The sequence below is a fragment of the Electrophorus electricus genome, chromosome 5 (assembly GCF_013358815.1).
Source record: "Electrophorus electricus isolate fEleEle1 chromosome 5, fEleEle1.pri, whole genome shotgun sequence".
In the NCBI taxonomy this organism is placed as follows: domain Eukaryota; kingdom Metazoa; phylum Chordata; class Actinopteri; order Gymnotiformes; family Gymnotidae; genus Electrophorus; species Electrophorus electricus.
This window is the reverse complement of record NC_049539.1, coordinates 14,531,322-14,553,372: the sequence shown is the minus strand read 5'-3', so window position 1 is coordinate 14,553,372 and position 22,051 is coordinate 14,531,322. Positions and strand designations below refer to the sequence as shown.

Genomic DNA, 22,051 nt, shown 5'->3' with positions numbered 1-22,051 from the left:
GTATTTATTTAGTGGACAACCACAAACAAATGTATGGAAACCATTTTTTTAAATGTAATTTTGATACAGAATTGTGGAAAACATTTACTCAAGCTCCACACAAAAGGCCACATCAAGGACATGTTCTTTTTATGCAAGAGGAGAGAAATAGTGCTGGCAAAGGAGCATTAATTTATTTAGCATATGTAAATATAAATAATTCTTGATGATTAAAAGACAACATATAGCAGGCAAGCTAGGGCCAGGGGAATCTTAAGCACCAACTCTTGCTCAGGCACTGTTTCTCGCAGTCAGCGGTTGGTTATCCAAGTCACAAGTGCTTACCCTGCTTCAGGCTGCACTGCACTGATTTAATAATATTTTAGTTTAATTTCTAAGCAATTATATCACAAGCTGCAGCGTTAGCATCTCATTGGATGCACTGAAGAATTTCAGATCCTCGTGTAAGTGAGCTAATGAAAGGTGTTCAAGGTATTTCAGCCAGGTCTGACCTAAGATGACAGAAGGGATGTCACCATTATGGAAACATGTAGACCACAGATCGGAAAAGAAAATCCTTAAACGAGCCAATAATTGTAGGACTCAGCTGTACAACGCAAATGCAGATGAATAGAATTCATTAGGGAAATTTTGGTCTAGCAATCAAATTACAGTGTTCCCCTTAAAAAAGAAACTAAATTTACCAAGCCAAACACCTCAGTCTAATCGCACTATTTCTTAGCAATGTCAGCTTTTATGTCCTGGTGCAGGGCTCAAATAAGCAAAGTTATGAACTTTGCCTAGCCTGCATAATAAGGAGAAAATGAAAAGGAGAAAACATTTTTCTTGAACTGACCCTTTATTAACACACACTCACAAGTAAAAATAAAAATATTCAATATAAACAGGTAATATATTGTTATTTAAAATTATTTTCTTTTGTTTCACAAGTTTTTATGCTGTGGAATCACAGCATGAAGTAAAGAGCTTGTTTCTTTTGTTTCACAAGTTTTTTTATAATTCAGATGAAGGTTTAACTTTCGTGTAGACCAGTACTCATATTGTTATTTAAAATGTCACGCTTCTGATATCTGAATTTAAAAGCTCTTAGAAAAGTAATTCTGTTCTTTGTAGAAAAGCCGTTTGGTGAGAAGAGAACACCTTAAAAGACCTTCCCCTCCTCATTTCCTTTAAGGTGCAGTAGGCATAATTTTCCAGTGAAACTTTGAAAAATAAGAAAAAAGATGGAATTATTAGGTGGACCAATAATGTTGTACTTTGAAATAAGTGAAAACTGACAAAAAGTGCTTAAGTGAATGAAATTCATTGGCTTTCTTACAGTCAAATGTATTGATTAAGTAAACAAAATGCACTGGCTTTCCTACAGTCCTACAGTAAAGTATACTTTATTATACCTGTTACATTGCAAGCTACATGTATGGCCATGTCTCTAACAGCACACTGCTAGGACTAAAATGTGATGTACTAGCAAAAACTTCAAAAACATGCATACTTAAAGGGCCTGAAGTAATTTAAAGCTCTCTTCAGGAGAAGTTCAGTGTCATTTGAAAAGTGTGTGAGTGTGTCCAAGACTTGGGTAGCGTGTGCAGCAAAAATCATAAGATTTTTGCAAAGTGTGCATAACTGTAGCATTCAGTCAAACTGAAGGAGAGATCAAAGGTCTAGAGGCCTCTGCTGAAGAGTCTGCTTAACAAGCTCTGTACCATACATTTAAATACCCTTGTGCTTATTCATAAGGCCAGCACCTGGGTTCATGAATATGGTAATAAGTATAAAAATATACACAAATAAAGGGCAGCTGAACTTTGACTGACTTCACTTAGGTAGGCTGAGGCTGGCTGCTGAGCTTCCTGTTTCTTAGCCAATCATGATTTGTCATTTACAGCACCTCCAGTCTGTTAGCAATTGCATAAAATACTCTTGTGAATAGTTCAAACGTTTTACTGCACAGAAAGGTTTAAAGTTTAATGATGTTCAATTTTAAGCATTTATGTTCCATTATAGGCTGTAAAAGTTCCATTATAGACTGTGAAAGAACCATAGAACCTTTCCTGTGCAAAGCCTATGTCTATTGTATATACTCCCTCTAGCCATTTCAAAAACTAGGTGTTGTACAGAAACAGTCCTGGTAACCTACACACCTATATTCTGAATTGCATAAGGCCCCGATTATGAAGCAGAGCTAAGAGATATACAAAGTGACTTTTTAGATAACACATTACAACAGCAATCTCTGAAAAATACTTATACATTTTTACATATCCTTTTTAAGGGGATAATAAATAGACATTTTATGAAATTATAAATTAACAAAAATCAAAAATAACAAAGTGGATGCACAATGTGACACTAACATGTGGCACTAAAAAGTAGACACTAAGAATATTTCACAGCTTAGAGAAATGTCTTCCTTTTCTCCAGAGAGAAGGTTAAATAGGCTGGTTACTTCTTGTTCCAATGTCTTGTTCTGGTACTTGGTTAAGAAGTACTGCATCAGGGATGACATTTTGACTGAAGGGGACTGACATGAGTTTGAAACACACTGAGCAGATTCTACACCATGTTCTGTGTTGGAAACATATTGCACAGGTTCTACACCATGTTGTGTGTTTCAAACACACCGCAGATGCCACACCATGTTTTGCGTGTGAAACACACTGTGCAGATTCCACACCATGTTGTATGTGCTCAATGGACTGCATCTCAGCAACATGTGTGAAAACGTGCATGCATCACAATATGGCTGTGCTCTAAGAAATTCAGAAACTCAAGGAAAAGGCTTTCCACACAAAACTGGAAAGGGACAAATGCTGATCACTTGGTCTGGAGAAAGACAGCACCTCAGTTTTATAAAACTTTTTGGAGCGCAAGTTTTTAAAACTGAATTACTCAAACATAAAATGCTGACTGTGGCCTTTCAAAACTCATCATGGGTCTGTAAGGTGCTCCATAGCCCATGACAGCTATTAATTCAGGATCAGATAATAATGTCTACTTTGCAGATTTATATAGTACTGTGATTTCCTTAAGGCCTTTTCATGATTTAGTAAGTTAATCAAGGGCCCACAGGCCACAGAGCTGTATTCTTGTCCTGGTTGTTTATGGTCAGTCCTGGTTGTTTGTGGTCAGACAGATGTCCTTCGACAACATCTTCACCTGCTGTGATACATTTCGCTCAAAAGGCTCAGATTTAATCTCTCTTTGATTCAAACTGCACTGGTCTTAACCATACTATGTCACTCTGCGTATTTCTGCTCAGTGGAAAGCACATGAATTTAGTTGAATCAGTGTGACCTCAACCAGTTATATGACACCAAATTGCTTCTGTTCATATTTCTAGCTATGGAAAAGATGACATCTCTTCCACTGATGTTCTGTGCCAAAAGGTTTTTTTAAAAGCAGAATACTTAAAACTGAAAGATTGTGGCATTCCCCTTTAAGACCCAGTTGGCTGATGACTAAGAAAAACATCAAATTCAGATTTTATGAAAGTGCATCATTATAAATGTTGTTTACTATTCTGTTTTGTTTTGTTTTTTTTAATCATGTTACTATAACTATTATGACTGAACTGGGAACAGTCAGTTTGTGGCAGTGTTCTTTTTAATTCAGTAGAATATCCAATTTCACACAAAGCTTGTAGGAAATGTCACTGAAAGCTGAGGTCTAAACTGCATATCATCAGTGAGAAATTACAGTGTGCTGTTTTATGTATTATTCTTGTTATTATTGTAGCAAATGAACTCGGACGTTCATGCTCTAAGTAATTCCCTAACTTCTCATTAAACAGACTGAATGAGATTTCGACTGTAAAACAAATTTGAAAAAAAGTATCACCTTTTTCAAATCCCTTGTATTTGACATTTTATTAAGTATTTTCTAATGATCACAGGGAACAAAATTGTAGGTCTGCAGGCTACATACATGTTGGCTTGTACCATCTAACAGGACTCAGCAATATTATATAACACATTAGCTTACTATCTTCATACCAGAACTAGGTGCACTGGTGTCTCTGTTTCAGAAGAACCCAGGCAATAATGCTTTATACTGTAATCTATACATGTTTGTGTAGTATTTTTACTGTGGCTGTTAAGAGTTATTCAGAATGAATCACAAATCCTTGAATTAGAACTTGTATTATACAACTAACTGATATAGTACAAGGTTGTAATTAGGACTGAAGCACCAGAAGTCAGTGTCTATGTTTCTTTGTATTTGCCCACAAAATCACATAACCTATCAATAGGCAGGGTTCTTACCTTCTGACATCTCAGTTCTTTGGTCTGTCTTAACCAAAGCCAGCAATACTTCTGTAAACAAACCTATTTAATGATTGGCAGAAAGTGCTGATGCTGCTGTCCAAGAGCATTGGTCACGGCTGCACCATTACAACTGGTCAAAAATGGATGTGAGTGCACTCTCGCCAGCTGTGCCATCTCTGTGGGTACTACTTTTACAAGGACCAGACAGACCATAAGAACAAGTATGAAGATGTGTTCGTAAAGGTGTCTTACTGCAACCATGTCCGCTCTAAGCTGCATCCCCGTGAACCAGAAGAGAGTCAAGTTAACAAGTATTTCAATTTTTGTCCAGCTGTACAGCCTTAAAGTAGTTCCCACTGGTAGTCTACTGATATGGGCATGCACGTACGCTTCAGGAAATAACAGAATAAAAGAACACATGTGGTTTACTCTTAGTGAACCTCGAACCATTAATTCTCTTAAATGTATACGAGTGACAAAATTATACCAATTATACATAGTAAGAAAATATCAGTAGCTAGTGGTGGCACTAGCGCAAGACAGAGGCAGGTAGGGGAGAGAGTAAGGAGGGAAAGCGATGCAGTATTGAAATATATCAGTACTCTTACCTTGATAGGGAACATATGACATGTTCTAACGGCATTGAACGTGATCCCCGTGTCTCGTCAGGTTCTCGGCATGCTAAAATATTCCTCACCAGCCAGAAAAAAAACACGCTGGTCATGGACTGCGTCGACGCAGAGCAATATTCCGGTGTTTAAAATTAAGGGGGAAAAAATCAGACATTAGAATCCATGATTTACGGCTCCATTCGAAATGTGAAACTCGGCTCTTAAAATTATATTCACAAATGACACGCGCCGATAGTGATGAAGGGGAAACGAGAGAGAGAGAGAGAGAGAGAGAGAGAGAGAGAGAGAGAGAGAGAGAGAGAGAGGGGGGCGGCAGAGTGTGTGCGTGTAGCCTATCTGTTTTCCAGTGTAGTTAAATCTATATGCGTTGCATGTCTCTTGTTCTCCGCTCACCGTTACAGTATGCTGTGTAAATGCCGTCCGAGCCGCCGTTGTGAAACGCGGCTCTTTCCACCGCTCCCCCACGCACACGCAGCCGCAAGCATACTCACATTCACACACGCCCTATAGATACGGGGGAGAGAAGCTCACATGTCAGTTACGTGTTGGCATATTTCTTGCACGCCCCAAATATGTCTAATTTATGAGTGTGGGTTACTAGGCCTTTTAAAGCGCCTGGACCAAAGTTTCAGCGTTGCTAACAGTCGACTGTAACACTAGTGAGAAACTGCAACATGAATTACATTCTCCGAGCAAAATGCTTTAGTGATGCTTCAGTGATTATCATAGCATCCATATGTCATAGTGTGGGCATTATCTTTCAAGATACGCCGAGTTACTTACATTTCCGAAATGTTTGGGAATGGCTTTACAACTCGATCAGTTCAAACCTGATAAAAGCAGTATAATGTGTTTCAGAAATGTTGACATTCTATCATTCTATATAGCACATAGAATTTTCTCTCTCTCTCTCTCTCTCTCTCTCTCGCTCGCTCGCTCGCTCGCTCGCTCTCTCCCTCTCCCGCTCTCTTACTATGGGCTACACACACAATCGCAGCGCAGTGGCTCCCAATGTACTTGAAACAGCAGCGCCAACTCCTGATGCTCCATCATAGACCAGGAAGCTGAGAATGAATGCTATGGTAACCCAGAGCCAAGATGGCGATTACTGCAGCCAAGAGTATAGTTTGTAGGCTAGGTACATAAGAGTTATTTAATTTCTAATCAACCACTGCCTAATATACATCTTTAACTGCCTTTTGTGTCTTTTTAAAACACATCCCTATGAGTTGCAACCTTTACGATAATATTCTTGAGTTTTCTTTAATACATAAGTTTAGAGCGGACTTTCCAACGTTCGTGCATGACTGCCATCTGGTGGCTTCATACATACCCTACAGGCAAAATATAATTTTAATTTATTTTTAAATGATTTGATTGGTTGTCCATATTTAACAACTAAGTAAGTTCGGCAAGACAAAGATGATGTAGATCTTAGATCTTACCCTTACGCTTCCAGGTAATACCACTCATTTGACTTGATTCTTTCATCTCTTTCAGACAGAACTCTTTAAGTAGCACTAGACAGAACTCACAAGGATTGGTTCTACCTTGCATTACTATTATTATTTATTTTATTTTTTAAATCTGAATTTAACAAGTCTAGATTGAGTGCAATTCCACTGAGGATTCTGACTGTGTGTACCATGTCAAAAGGACATCAGAAAATCCCATCTTGTCATGTCAGGTCTCTGTAGTTGTTCGATTTCACAGAAGAGATTCATTTGTTCTAGAAACACTCCACTTCCTCAAACAAAGGGCTGAGTTTAATACTGTTCTGCAGTTTCTGCTATTTAAAGTCAAAGTCACATTTTATATATATTGCATTTTACAGGATGCTTTGTCACAAAGCAGTTTTACAAATGTTTGGGTCCAGATCCTCAGTGAGCAAGCCAGCGGCAACAGTGGCAAGGAAAAAAGCCCTGGATCAAGAGAGAAACCTTGGGAGAACCAAGACGCAAGAGGGGACCATCCCCCTTAGGCAGGCCACTTATAAACTGTACATGATATGCTACATTATATATACAGTCCATGTAGCCAGTTACTTGTTGCCAGTGATCAGCATGCAGCACCAGCAGGTCTAACTATAACCGCGAACCAGAAAGGAGGGCCAGAGGGTGACCACAGTCCTGAGGGCACATCGAGACATTGCATTCCACAAACATCATCATCCCAAATCTGAGTGAATGCATTAATGGTTGGACAACAGCATCAATGCCTCCAATTACCAAAAAACACTATGCCCAGGGAACCCCAGGCTCTGCACCTTTTACAACGGAAGCTAAGCAAAAGCTTGGAAACTCTTGCTCAATGCTTGAGGAAATGCTCTTCAAAAACACAGTGCCAAATGGAAGGATACTACAACCTGCTATTCCAATAACATAAGAGCATGCCATCTTTTGCCAATTAATACATCGTTGCACCTTAGGTTAGGAGGGAAACATGCTTTTCCATGTTTGAATCAGAGGCCATTATCAGATCTTTAAACATAACTCCATCCTATCAGGTAAGTGAGAGTGCAGAATGCAGTCAAACAACATGCACCATGATCCGAGCCCAGTAAGTTCTGCAGTGTCTTAATTCTGACCATGCGCCCAAAACTGAGTTCACTAGTTGGCTCCCTTTGTCGTTAAGGAGCAGAGAGGAAGCGGAGAGCTCATTAGGGACATTAGGTGGTGCTGTGTGGGCTGGAACAGATGACTGTATACAGTATACAGATATAGTAATCCTTGCAAAGCCAGGGGTGTATGACATATTTTTCTTGTCATGAGTGATATGAACATTTCACAAGATCACCTCTGCAAAATAAGTGGGACTTTATGTTCCTAATATAGTTGCTGACCAGAATTGGTTAATTAATCCATAAAAAGCCACTTGTGATATCCAGTACACAGAAAACATCCTTACCAAGGTAACCTATTAGGCAGTTGAATACAATTTGTTGTAAGGAGTTAATTCATCCCTGGTTATTTCAGTGTGAAGCCTGCATTGCCTATTTATTGGCCAGTGATAATTTGCAAAAATTTTAGTAAGAACTGCTTTATTCTGAATGCACTTCTGAAAGAAGCAAAACGAACCGAGTGAACCAATATTGCTATTTTATGTTTAAAGGAAGATACATATGGTTCAAATTGAAATATGGTCTGTGAAAACAGCCCTATAAAATGAGAATAATATATGCTAAAACAGGTCTAAAAAAGGTTTCCTGCTGTTATCAGTTTATATAACAAAAACATAAAGATTGCTTTTTGTTTTGTTTTGTTTTGTTTTGTTTTGTTTCATTTAGGCTAAATCAGAACTTAAAAAACTTTAAAATGATGTTGCTTAAAAAGATGATGTTATTAAAAGTTTTCCTCCTCTACATAAAATACTAAAATACAGTTCTCTTAACATACGATATTAATCAGTCTTTTTTTCTGTTTATTTCTGATTTCACAAAGATCTCTGTATAGTCCCAGGAAGAATGTAAGGGCTGTATGGATGAAGCAGACAAGCGCAGGCAACCAATAGTTTCTGCTACAATGTGATGGGTAACATTTTTATTTGTTGTTTACATTTTTAGGTTCTGACCTACTGTACACACTGTATAAACTTAATTTGACCAAAAGTCGTAGTTAACATCAAACCAAACTTGGACATGACAACATTTTAACAAAAAGACAAAGAAAAACAAAAAGAAAAGTGAAAGACTGCAGTTTGCAGGTTTTTGTCCATTGACTTTAAAGTGAACCCTGAATTGGTTTTTAAAAGTCTATCTATGACCTAAAAAAACACTTCATAGGTGCATTGTACGTAATTTACTATCAATAAAAAAAATACAATACATTCGTTTCATCCACTGATGAAATTAACTTCTTACCTATGCTAAAATTAACCTCGCTGCTAAAAGTGTTCAAATTCCTGTTGAGAGGAAATAACCTATAACCTGTAAATGGACTGTGTAAGTTGCTAAAAATACCATGCAGAAACTTTCTCACATTCATAGGCATGTACACAATTGCATCCAGAGGCTTTAGTTGTCAGTTAAGTGATCTAAATCTCACAACCGGGACATGATATAATATAAAACCCAGCAATAAATCGTTGAAATGATTTAAATACTATGAAACCATAAAATCCTGCAACACAATTGCTTTTCATAAACACTCATTCATCTGAACTGATTCCCAAATCTTGTTTGGCCACCCTGCTGCAAGTCTGCAGTATCTCAAGGTATTTTTCAGTTTATTCACAGGGCTTATAATGTCTTGATGTGAGCCAGCTTTGTGGAAATGTGTCATTTTTAGTATAAATATAAATACATTTATTAAAGACATTCAGTACTTCAACATGCACAACTAAATAATTAACAATTTAAACGTCTCAGATATACTCAAATTATTTAAATAAGTTCAATACTTGTCATAGAGTTTTTCTCTGAGACGGTGTTGATAAACACTGATAAAATGAATGAATACATTTATATATAGTCTTCATTACACTAACTGTGGGGAACATTCTGGACAACTGCTGGAATATCCACACAGTGCGTTTGCCTAACCATTGGTGTTACAGGATTTACAGTAGGCTATTTAAATCATTTGAGTACATTATCTGTACACACACAAATTTGCCTTATCATATCTGAAACTTTTAAATTAGCTCACTGTAACTGAATCATTTTAAAGTGACAACATTTGCTGAGGTAATTTAAAATCTGCAAAAACATTTTCTATCTGATCCTTTTAACTTTTACATCTTTCAGTGCAGGCTTTCAATCAGATTTCATCTGTGTTTGGGTACTTAAAAATGAATCTTTTACATTTTATCTTCTAATTAACAGAACTAGGCACAAACAAGATATCAGCAACTTAGAACAGCTTATCATTTTCAACTTAGCTTAGTTTTGTGACTCTTAAATATGGTTTCAAACTGGCATGGAGTTTATGTCAATGCTTGAAAACTGAAACCTCAATTATGGCATTTCTGTTTATCTTCTATTAAAAAGGCTGAATTTTTTAACTACAGCAGTATGGATAATTTTTCAATCTAAAAAATGTAGCTACTTTGAACGCCTGGCACTCTTACAAATTGTACTTAAATAAGATGAGCAGAAAAGTCCTGCTAGATATCTCCATATCGGATGGTCTCCAGATTTGCAAAACAGACATTTCTCTGTTGAATAAATCCTTGACCAAACTGTCTCTTGGTGGATCATCAGTCATAAAAAACGTTTGCATATTAAGAGGAATATCTAATTGTGATTCTAAATTAGCAGTATTTCTCTAGGGCACTCTTCTGCCCTAGCAAGTAGATATTGATATTACAATTACAGGTTGACTTGATGACTTTATGAGACCTCAGGGTAAAACTCTGAACTGTAATGAGTGCATAAATGTAATGAGTGCATAAACACTATATATATATATATATATATATATATATATATATATATATATATATCTATGTGTGTGTGTGTGTGTGTGTGTGTGTGTGTGTGTGTGTGTGTGTGTGTGTAAAACAAATAATGAAAGTTCAAGGCAATCTAAAGGTGTTTTCTAACAGTATTCAAAATATAGGAGCCATTGTAAGGGAAGGAGATCTAACTGGATAATCCCACAGAGACGCTTCTGCTGAGCTCAACCTGGATTTGTTGTGTGTAGTTTGTCTTTGCTGCTCCACTTGAGTTCAGCGCTCTGTCTCTTCTGCTGTAGACATGAATCCCCTAATCGTTCTTTTTTTTTTTATAACAGCCAACTTTCCTTTTTGTCTTTCCCTGTGGCTGAGCATTATCTATTTCCTCATTCTCTCTCTCTCTCTCTCTCTCTCTCTCTCTCTCTCTCTCTCTCTCTCTCTCTCTCTCTCTCTCTCTCTTCCTCTATCCCTCAGACCCACTATCTTTCTGTCACTTACACGCAAACGCTTCTCTCCCTCTTTCTCTGTTAGTAAACTGTAACATTTCCCCACTCCACTAGATACTGGACCTTGCCGTCCGGCGTGACACGTCTAGCTAGAATCCGGACAGCCTCCCCACCACCCCAGCCTCTTGTCCCGGGCCCCTCCATGCCCACTCCGTTGGGATAGGAGGCAACATCGCGCAGGAACAGTGAGGGGCATTGCTCAAACCTCGGCCCAGGTGGATGAGTGGGTGACACAGAGAAAGGGTGGCAGGATGCCGGGAGTCGACAGGGATCCTCCGCACTGCAAAGGAAGGGAAATCAGCTCCATTAATATATTTCAGTAAGTTATAATATGACGATAACTTGGTAAGTAGCTAACCTGAAGCAATGTTAAACATTTACATTTATGGCATTTGGCCAACACTCTTTTCCAGTGGGACTTGCAAAAGTGCTTTGTCATTTACTCATGGAACACATTCTATACAGTAGGTTAAGATACCAATCCAAGTCCAAGATACCAATGAACTAGAATGCTGTTGGAATACAGAGATCAATGCTGATGCCTAGAAGTGCAAAATACATAAGTTCTATCTCAGACAACAATCAGTGCAATAAACAATAAGTTTATTAAGTTCAAGTTTTATAAGTTCATTGACATCATGTATGGAGAGGCTGGTCCACTTTTGGCTTTGTAGGCAAGCATCAAGGTTTTAAAGCTGATGCGGTCAGCTACTGGAAGCTAATGACGCTCCCTTCAGCAGTGGTGATGTGTGAACTTCAGAAGATTGAAGACCAGTCATGCTGCTGCATTCTAGACAAATTGTAATGGTCTGATGGCTCTTAGACAAAGACCAGCAAGTAGCGAGTTGCAATAGTCTATTTTGAGATTACAAGAGACTGCACAAGTACCTGGGCGGCTTCCTGCAAGAGAAAGGGCCAAATCCTTTGTATGTTACATTCAGCTAAAGCTGAATGCCTAATGTTTTCAACATTTTAAACAATATTTATGTAATATGAGATGTGAACTTTAAAAGTGGAATTCCTGACCCAGTGGGTGTGCCTTACTTGAGTATCAATGATACTATCAACTCAGTTTCCTTGTCAATTTTAAAAGTGCTAAATATATTTGTCATATAATGCTAATGCATTCTGAGTTTACTGACCTGTAGTGATGCAAAGTTCGAGACAGACCCTGAGATCCGTTGTATGTTGGGTGATACAGGGCAAACATTCTCTTAGGGGGTGACCTGGTAAAAAAAAATGAAGAAGAAAAAAAAAAAATGCAAATGTATTATAGTGTTTTAAATCTCAAAATGTCAACAATGTGCATTTAAGATTTTTTTTCCCAAGAACTTTATTCAAACCCATTTCCAAAGTCATATACTACATACATTTCCAAATGAATCAATGTCTCATACATGAGGTGCAACCTTTGAGAGGTTAAATGGTGCAGAAAATATGAATGTCCAACTATTTTTGGCATACTAATTATTAGAGGTAGGATGTAACAAAGTATAGGTTCTTCATTAATGTACTTTTTAAATATATGTACTATGTAATAGAATATTTCTGTCACTTCATACTTTATACTTTTTCTAACAAACTTTCATAAGAAAAATGCTTTTTCCACTCACTACATTTAAAAAACCAGCTTGGTACTCTAAATATCTATTTAGTATTTGCAATAAATAATAAAAAATCTTTCAACTTCTATTCAGGCACCTCACCAAGTGCCAAGTTGTTAGCCAACTGAAATACAACTGGATGTGAAACCAGAACAGGAGGTATATGACACTTTAAGATATACAACTGCACATTTGTACAGGTCCCCACTGATTTGCTACTTCCATAGCTTATAGGTGCCTCAGGAGCATGTGAGAGACTTTTTAGCACAGCAGGACTGATTTTTAGTCCAAAACAAGGATTTTTAGATTCAAAGAACTTTGAGAAAAGGCTGAGTTTAAATAAAACATTCTGCTGCTTGTTAGATTGGGATGATGGTACTTAAGTCTTAAGTCCATTTTTATTAAATATGTCATGGTTTTTCTTGGAGATGTGCATCTGTTTTTTCAGTATTCAGTATTGACTACTAAAAATAAACACCAATTGCTTATTATGTTTTTAACCCCAAAACTGGAGTTATTTGAGAATTTGAGACAAAATTTGAATTGGACCACAGTTTTTAGTTCTTTCTTAAATACACATATAAGAATTTACTTGGGACATGTTTAAAAATGAAATGGCCTTAAAATCAGCTTCACATCAGTTGATTTGTTGGTCAGTTCTGATCAACTATTATTTTTTTCCTAAACCTCTGAAGATGGCATCATGATACACTCACAGTTTTTGAAACTGAGTAAATGTTATTGTCTTGGCTTTAGCATTATGTAAAAGATGAGCTCGGCTATGGCCATAAAAACAGAAGAAGTAGTGGCAAAGAACACCATCACATGAAACAGTGATATTATGGTGGGGGTGCTTTGATTGGTATTATCTTAGTTATATAATTTGCAAACAGCAAACTCTGTGTTTTTTATTGTTTATGTAACGTTTTAGTTCTCTATATCCATGTGCATTAATTTGATTGTTACCTATCAAATGTTTTCTCTACAATAAAAACCCCCCAATAATAATTGAAAATCTGTCATTTGTATGATTTAGCACAAGATGCATGCAGGTTTAGTATATACCATTATTTACACACAATGCCATGTGTTGCATACATGTAATTAACACTCAAAAACTTTTTAAAAACTTAATGTGAAATGCCTTAATGTGAAATGCCTTTTTAAATAGTACTCTTACTTTTTTTATTTTATTATAGTTTTACTTGAGTAAAACAAACTACTATACTTCAATTTTTACTATATTTATGTTCTTCTGCCACCTCTGTTACTTATCATGGGAGTATGTGGTGAGTATGAGTATCATACAACCACAGTACTAACCCTAAACCCAATTCCTCCTCAGATTTTCGGGAGTCGTAGATGTTTGCCCCACCTACGTAACCATGGCAACATGGCACCATATCAATCTGGTTAGCAGGAACTCCTGGTGGACAGGGCTGGAGGAGACAGAAGAAACAGTTTGATCAAAACACCTTGAACAAAAGCACGAATGTCTACACTAACATTGCTAATGACTGAAAGCTAATAGGCTAACATTGGGACTTTATCTTTATTTGTTTGTTTTTTTGGGGGGAGGGGGTTGGTTTTTTGTGGTAATTTAGCAGGCTTTTAGGAGGGCTGAACTCACATCATTAAATATTAATAAAATGCCTCTAAAATAAAAACTTATCTCTGCAGGTTCAAAAGTCAAATGTAAAAATCATTTCATTTCACATAATACAAAACCCAAAGACACACAAAATTTAAACAGTCATTCATATTTATCACACTTACAACTAACAAAGTCAGTAACCATGTTTGCTTGTTGCATGCTAATAAATCCAGTGATATAGACAAAAGAGGCCAAATCCCACATCAGTATTCCAATTCTGACTTCCTTGATAAACAGGGCTGAGTGAGGCTTGATGATGGGCGTGTACATTCCATGCAGAGCACCAATGTGCCGGAGCGTGGAGTCAGGTTTTCAGGGACTCACACGGAATCCAAATGGTGGCATTACGCTGTGGCGCATTTCCCTTCTGCCAAAGTCATTTGACGGCAGCAGCATGACACGGCATCTCAACCCACCCGTAATCTCATTGAGACATGGACAGATAAGAACGCATCAAAGTGGGAACCGCTGCTAGCATTCTATTATTCAGGGAGGAGGGGTTTTAGCTTATTTTTCTACAGCAAACGCTAGAGATCTGTGTTTGGGTATAGTCCTTACGCTGTGCTTACGTCTGCCATAGAGATGATTCTCCGGGATGTGGACTATAAAAGTGGCGGTAAAGATCTTACTGCACACATAGTGCTCATGCGCCACCCCTTTAAATCCACATGCACACTCAACACTGCACCGTCAGTGGGCCAGTGCCACCTGGCCAAACTGTAATCGACTGCAAAGTGCATCTGGACGAGCTCCCAGAGCATGCAGCTCAACCACAGCCACCTTCATCTTCCTGCACTGATATGACAATAAACCCTGACACCCACCCACACACACACACACACACACACACACACACACACACACACACACACATAAATGCAGCTCTTTTAATTCTGAAGCACAAACAAATGAATTAAATGATGCGTAAGTTAAGTGGCATGATCTCCTGTACGTGCTCTGTAAAAAAAGAAAAGAAAAAGAAAAACGCAGACCCAATGGAAGCTAACTGGCACCATACTGCCAGGCCACAATTGGTGGGTCACTATCACGGTCGGGAGTGTGTGTGTGTGTGTGTGTGTGTGTGTGTGTGTGTGTGTATGTAAGTATTTTTGATGCAAAGTAAATGCTGACCTGTGTCTCCACAAGGCGTCGTTTCGATTTGCGTGACTCGGTCCCTGCGGCTCGTCTCTGGCACGGCAGTGACAGGGGGCTGCGAACCAGACCACAGACAACCATTTAGTAACCTCCATGGTCTGCCATTTTATATATTGGGTAAATAAAACCAGATAATACCATGAAGATGGAGTTTCTTTTCAGAAATGTGTAGGAAACCATACTGCCCGCTTCTGAACTTTTTCAACATGATAATGGGTCTGTCCTTCTAGAAAAATGACCACTAGAAGTGGTTAATAGCATACCACAAAAGACTCCAGCTCCTTAAAACAGAAGCACCATCCTCTTCTAATTGATACGCCTGTATATTTTCAGTTGCTTCAGTCATTTTGTCTAATCCTTTATGATGCAGCACGTTTTAAGCATGAAAAGTCTTTTGCAGGACTTTTTTTGTAGAAAAAAAAAATCACGCCAAAAGATTGGCAGATTTGGTAAGGTGCTCACCCTAACCCGAACCCTACACCTAACACTAACCCCATCAATATGCAAGCAATATGACATATGTTTAATTGAAACATGCTACATATGAGTAGGTTTGGTTGGAGAACAGGTGCATGACCCTTTGTGCTGACCTTCTGCGGTGTGTGATGCTGACAGGCTGGTCAGCAGTGAGAGGGGAGGGGTCTGATGACAGTGGGGGAGGGGCTCGGACTTGAAGGCCAAAAAGACACTTCTTCTTCTTGATCTCCTTGCCTGAGACAAACCTTTGAGGCATATGAAAGTGCCTTGTGAAAATCACTGGAGCAACAGCAAACCAGTTATTGTTCTGTGTATTCAATGCAATGTGCTAACATGGCATTAGATTGCAAATTTGACCTGAAGACTATGGCAGTAACCATTTGGCAGCAAAGCATAAAACCACACCAACACAGACTGTAATTTTATATACCAGTGATTCTTCTGTAGCCCACGCATATAAAGAGTTAACTGAAGACCCAGCAGAATTACAGCAGTAGTCTGTGGTTATATAAGCATTGTCTTACCTGTCTTTGTGGGAATTTAAAGCATTGAGCAGATTGTGGCAGCGATCCTGCTTGGGTGTATCTGACAACTAAAGGACCAGAAGAACACAGAGAAACTGTCACATGCATATAAATAACTATCAGCCAAAAAATGTATGCCGCATGGAAAATGCATTTCAGTTGGATGTGGTTATATTCAGTAACACTCCAGTATAAAAAAGGACAAATCATTAAGAACTCTGAGATTATGTAATCTTTAATTGTGCCTTATCCACAGGGCCACTTTGATTAGCATGTCTACATGCACAAGATTTTCATCGTACCGTGCCCAAAAGCAACGACTCCCAGTTCTCATTCGTGAAGGCCATTATTTCATGATCAAAATCAAAGTATTTTCTCTTGCAGCACAGGGAGAGATGATACAGCACCAAATGGGCCAAATCTACCCTGGATGGAAAGAACACAATCACACCAAAAAACCTTATGAAAGCCATCTCCCTTGATTTCCTTCATTATGTTCAGTCTTGCTTATTTGCTGGTTGATAACAGGAAGCATAAAGACATTCTTACCAGGTCATAGGGAGTCTCTGAATGGTCTCTGGGCCATTTGTACAAACTGAACAGTGGAACTCGTAAAACCTTCAAGGGAGATTGAAAAAAGGATCACTGTGAGATCAGCAACATGATGCAGGCTGTGCTTTAATGCCGCTGATATCCTCACCTGTCTCCGTAGAGCAAAGGTTTGGTCAGGCACTGGGTGCAAGCTTCATGAAACCATTGACCACAACTACTGCACTGGAGCATCTTCAGGTTCCACCTAATAAGAAAATAAAATTAGTTAGCAGCGGGATTGGGGATGTTATGAGCAGATATTGTTTCCTCACTTGAACATTAAAAGTAGCAAGACCATAAATGAAAAATGTGTATTCGTTTGCCATAAGCTCACAAACAGTGAGTTTTATGAAATTTTGTTTGATGCCAAGAATTTTTCTGTTTTTATTTTCTATTCTGATACACCTGAACTGAAAGGGATACATTCATTCATAAATTACCACAAATTACACTGGCTTACACAGCAGTGTAACAGTGCCACAGCATGAGAAGAGCGTATCTCTGTCAAAATTTCCCTGTAAAACTACAGGTGTTCACCATCACTGACAAATCTGGCAGTTCATTCATTTACACTGAGTGTTTTCAATCGGAAACCACTACCTAACTCTCCTGAAACAGCTTGACGCTGCAACAAGCAGCTCAGGTTTGACTCACTCTCCTGGTCCAGCGCAGTAGCAATAACACTGTTGCTGATTGGTCAGATGCTGGGGGTCCCAGTCCAAAGACGACAGTTGATAGGGCAGCCTCACTTTCATTAACTGCATGAGTCGGGCAAAACGCCCACGTTTTAAGGCTCCTCCTCTCTGAAGTGAAAAGAAATCGCATCAATTGCATCCCATCACAGTCCAAACCACAGCTTGCGAGAACATTTTCATAGAGAAATTATTTGAAAATTGGTCCTAGCAACAAAATAAAAGCTAGAAGGGCTGAAAATGAAAGTCATTCCACTTCAAAGTAGTGGGGTAAAAAACAATTCGATCATCAAATTAGGGGTGTGAAACGCAAGTGCTGATGGACAGATTAAAGAACAAGTCCATTTAGAGCAGGGGACTACCGGGCATTGGCCGCAAAGCACTGCTACCGAACACTCACTCAGCCTGGGCATGGGGGACCCAGGGAGGCCCACGAAAAGTGGCACTAAAAGCAGAGCAGGAACGTGTTCAGCATGAATCGAAAGAAACGTGTCCTCCGCACTGACATTTCCCTACAGCAGGCACAGGACAAATCCACAGGATAAGGCACAGGACAAATCCAGGCTCCGACCTTGGTTGCAACGGCAAAGACGCACTGGCGACAGACCCAAGAGTTGCTTTCGACCTCAGGTTCGATGACAGGAGTGTGGCACTGTGGATGATAACCTGAAATATCATGGAAAGGTTCAGAAAGACAGCTTGCAAAGAACTAATTAAATAAATAGTTTACACTCTAAAGTCTAAAAGCCTAAAAAGGACGAACATGATGTCCTAGAAACGTGGACAGTAAAGGGATGACCAACAAATTGATTTTCCAGAGTGAATTACTGTTGTGGACAAAGAAAGTAGAAGTACATGCTTGCGAATGTTTGGAGGCTCTACCACCTTTTAAAATCTGCTAAACTGCATCTATAAAAATGCATTTATTGGTCCTTTCAAAAATCCTCTGTAGAAATAGCATGTAATTCAAAGTTCATTGAAAGGCTGGTAAACAATTTATGATTAACATGTAAACATTTTAAAAATTCTACAAAAGAATGTCACATTTCACTACTCACCTAAATCAGCATTAAAAATTTAATATGTGGAGGAATTTAACTACCATACTAAAACAATTCTGCCACGTGGCAAAATAAGATGACAATTGTGATTGACTGCAGGGTTATGTGTGGCTGTATATGCCAGCTCTGCCTTGAGTAAAATCAAGGGTGCAAAAGCTGTAAACTTTGAGAGACTTTGCAAAAAAAAAAAAAAAAAAAAAAAACCAGTTAAAAAAGGAATAATCTATCAAATATACATTTAACATACATACATACATACATACATACATATATACATGCATACATACATGATACATTTAACAAACTTTTATACTGTTCTTTAATAGACAACATTATATTCTCTTGTTCAGTTCACTTACCATGGCGACATTTCAGACAATTTATTAGGGGCTCTTTAAGAGGAGGACCATCACAGACACAACAAACCTCCTCCCCACTGGCTGAGACTGATAGAGAGATAGAGAGAGAGTGACACAAGGAAAGAGGAAGAAAGAGAGTTTAGCAGGAATTGTAATGCACATGCAAAGGAATTGAGCTGACTGCTAATCTGAACTGATCACTCCTGCTGCATTATTTCATGGTGTTAACTACATTTAGTGACTGAAAACATTTTAAAATGATAAGAAGTATAGTTAGTGACATTCACAAATAGAACAATGGAAAAAAGAAGTATATTACCATAAGTAATATTTTGTTTCAAGTTTAACCCAATTTTCTAAGTGTTAGATTATGTTTAAGTACTAAACTCACATTTGTTGCTTAACACTCCCAAAGACGTTTTTAACAGTCCAACTTTAACACTTTACAATGTAACACTTCAGAATTCCCAGACACCCAAGTATTACTCAAATTATAGCATACCAGTACGTCAAAGTCCACAGTGAGAAAGACGGTTAAGGAATATGTCTACAACAATAAATATGTAAACAATTAAAACTGATATACTACATCTTAAACCGACAGGAATGTATTTGCCCAATTAAAAAATATAATTTAAACTAAAACCCTCAGTTAAAGACACACCTTAATGGTGTTTTAGTCTTGTTTTATATTTAGCGGCAAATACTAAAGAATGCAGATAAGTGTAAATCATGTTATATTCTTTTAACTTTGTCCTAAAGGTGTTTTCTCCCAGGACAATTTGTTTACACAGAATGTTGTGTTAATCTGAAAATGTTGCATACAATTTGCTTGACATATGTACTAAACCAGTAATTCAGGTATGGGTTTTACAGAATGTTTTTCATAATGTATTACTACTTCTAAGAGTATAAACATTTAATTAACTGTGACTCCACTATAGGCCAAAGCCGTAATGAGAGTGAAAACGGTAATGGGTAAAAATTTGATGACTTACATGAATGAATGTCTTTCCTGAGGACCCAAAACTCAGAATTATCCTCAAATCTGACCAAACAACACTGCTTGACAACGTCTACCTGAGAAATGCAAGTTACATGAGTTGCTGGCATCTAATACCACGTACTATAATAAACACATAGGCTACAGAGCAGTAAACACAACACATGCACACTGTCCCAAAAGATTAGCAAACTCACTCTTTTGACATTGCCTAAATATAAGAGTCCATCACTCCACCGTGCTAAAACATCCTCTCCTTCGCTGACTACCCCCATCCTGAGCACAGTGGGAGACAGACTTAGAGAGGCTTGAAAGAAGAAAAAAAACTACAAACACACAACACACAAACACACACATACACACACACGCGCGCGCGCGCACACACAATTAGTTAACAATTCATAAAAAGCCCTTAGGGCCTTTTGATCAGGCACATCGGCAAAATAAGGGGTTAAATTCGTACTCAGTGCATAGCGACAGTATACTGTACAGCGCTTTGAATGATGAGAGACGGCGCGCATTAGCACTGAAGCATTCAGCTTGCAGTGCCACACAAGATCAAATACATCCTATTTCCTTACGCAACAACCTATTATAGTAAATTCTGCTCACGGGCCCAGAACAACACATCATATTGTGTTCGCATGCCGATAAAAAAAACTATTATTAAAAAAAAAAAAAAATGAGATTGAGAATGTGTAGAATATATGCAGAAATTTTCTCTTTCCAGTGCACAGAACTCTTGAAGCGCTCGACACATGATGGAATCCATAAATCAATTAAGCATGGCAAAGATTATTGCGAGATCGGAAGAAAGCCCATAGCTACCTGTAAAGTCGTACTCTGCTCTGCTGGGGTCACAGAGATTGCTGCGCGAGCTTGACATGAAACGTCTGATCTCCGGTGTTTTCCGCGCCTCAATTACTGTCTAGAATATATGTACGTGTGGGCAAGAGTGGCGGTGTACGTATGTGTCGGTACCAAAACGGTTGTGTCAGTCAAGTCGTCAGCGTGAACGCGTTTGTCTGTCCGTCTCTCGCGCTGTCTGTCTTCTGCGACGCCGTTTCGTCATGTTCTCATCCCTTTCTTCTCCGTTTCTCTATTGATGTTATTAAACGTGTCTGTCAGAGAGGCATGAGAATCAACGCGCCAGAGACGCCATCATCTCTGCCTCTCTCTCTCCCTCTCTCTCTTTCTCTCTCTCAACCGACTTGTTGTGACGCAGACATAAAACACAGTGCGATGGAGTGGGAGGGAGATAGGGGCACCGACAGCACGGAGTGAGAACACCTTCTCATCTGTACAATGAGCGAAAACCTATGTCGATGCACCAGCGTATCATGCTTTAAGCCAAGTGCGAGTCTCTCGGTGTCTCCACAGCCTGATACCGTCGCCGGCCACTTGCAAGTGTGCGGCTAATTAAGTGAAGTTTCGGACTTGTCCTAATTGGTCCAGCAGAAGAGCGCCTTGGACTACTGCAGAAAGTTTGCAAACGCCCCACATACCCGCTAAGCGGTTATTGTACTGTGGTGGCAGTTACTTGCAGTAATATGTAGTAGGCTAATAGACAAACTAATTTTTGATGTGCGACCTACAGATGTTCCAGATGTCATTTCAAATTAAGAACATATTTAAATTGGTCACACGAGCATGTTTATGATATATAGCAAGCTGACTCCTGCTTTTAAGTCTATCATTTTTTATAAGTAAGGTGATGTATTGTTATTGTTATTATTATTATTATTATTATTATTATTATTATTATTATTATTATTATTATTAATAAGGATTGATACTTTTGTATATACTGATGTCAAACTTTATCAACATAAATAAGCCTGTTCGCATATTATGCCATTTAGCTCTCGCTGGCTACAATGTTAATTCATGGAAATTCATGGCTCTACATAACACTGTCAACAGTATGTTTGTCGGCGTTATGCAGTTAGACCCATTGTAGGTTTTTACACCATGTTTAAATGCTTGGTGGGTTCAATAAAAAGTTATTAGAAGATCAAACCATATCATACTTTGGAAAGTCCTAATATGCGGTAAAAACGCAGTTGTTTTGCAGATATTTACTCCTGTTGTGTTCAAAATGGCCTCTAGCAGGTCTTGAGAAAGCAATGTGTCA

At 38.4% G+C, this 22,051-nt stretch overlaps 1 protein-coding gene and 1 pseudogene across 3 annotated transcripts; both read right to left on the bottom strand.

The window, feature by feature from the left end:
- LOC118241449 overlaps window positions 1-5,360 on the bottom strand; it is a 61,480-nt pseudogene extending 56,120 nt beyond the window's left edge.
- Window positions 5,361-10,623: 5,263 nt separating this feature from the next.
- phf1 (PHD finger protein 1) lies at window positions 10,624-21,151 on the bottom strand. Of its 3 annotated transcripts, none has more exons than XM_027001201.2 (15): window positions 20,746-21,151; window positions 20,115-20,224; window positions 19,913-19,994; window positions 18,915-19,001; window positions 18,066-18,160; window positions 17,457-17,605; window positions 16,912-17,007; window positions 16,761-16,829; window positions 16,514-16,637; window positions 16,212-16,279; window positions 15,801-15,932; window positions 15,187-15,265; window positions 13,725-13,840; window positions 11,940-12,023; window positions 10,624-11,077 (listed from the first exon to the last, which is right to left on the bottom strand). In XM_027001201.2, exons 1-15 carry the CDS (start codon window positions 20,801-20,803, stop codon window positions 10,819-10,821), a joined length of 1,608 nt encoding a protein of 535 aa, XP_026857002.1. In that variant the 5' UTR covers window positions 20,804-21,151; the 3' UTR covers window positions 10,624-10,818. The 3 variants fall into 3 exon arrangements, with proteins under 3 accessions (XP_026857002.1, XP_026857004.1, XP_026857003.1); XM_027001203.2 differs by having other exon boundaries at window positions 20,115-20,193; window positions 20,746-20,829; XM_027001202.2 differs by having other exon boundaries at window positions 20,115-20,243; window positions 20,746-20,821.
- Window positions 21,152-22,051: the final 900 nt, after the last annotated feature.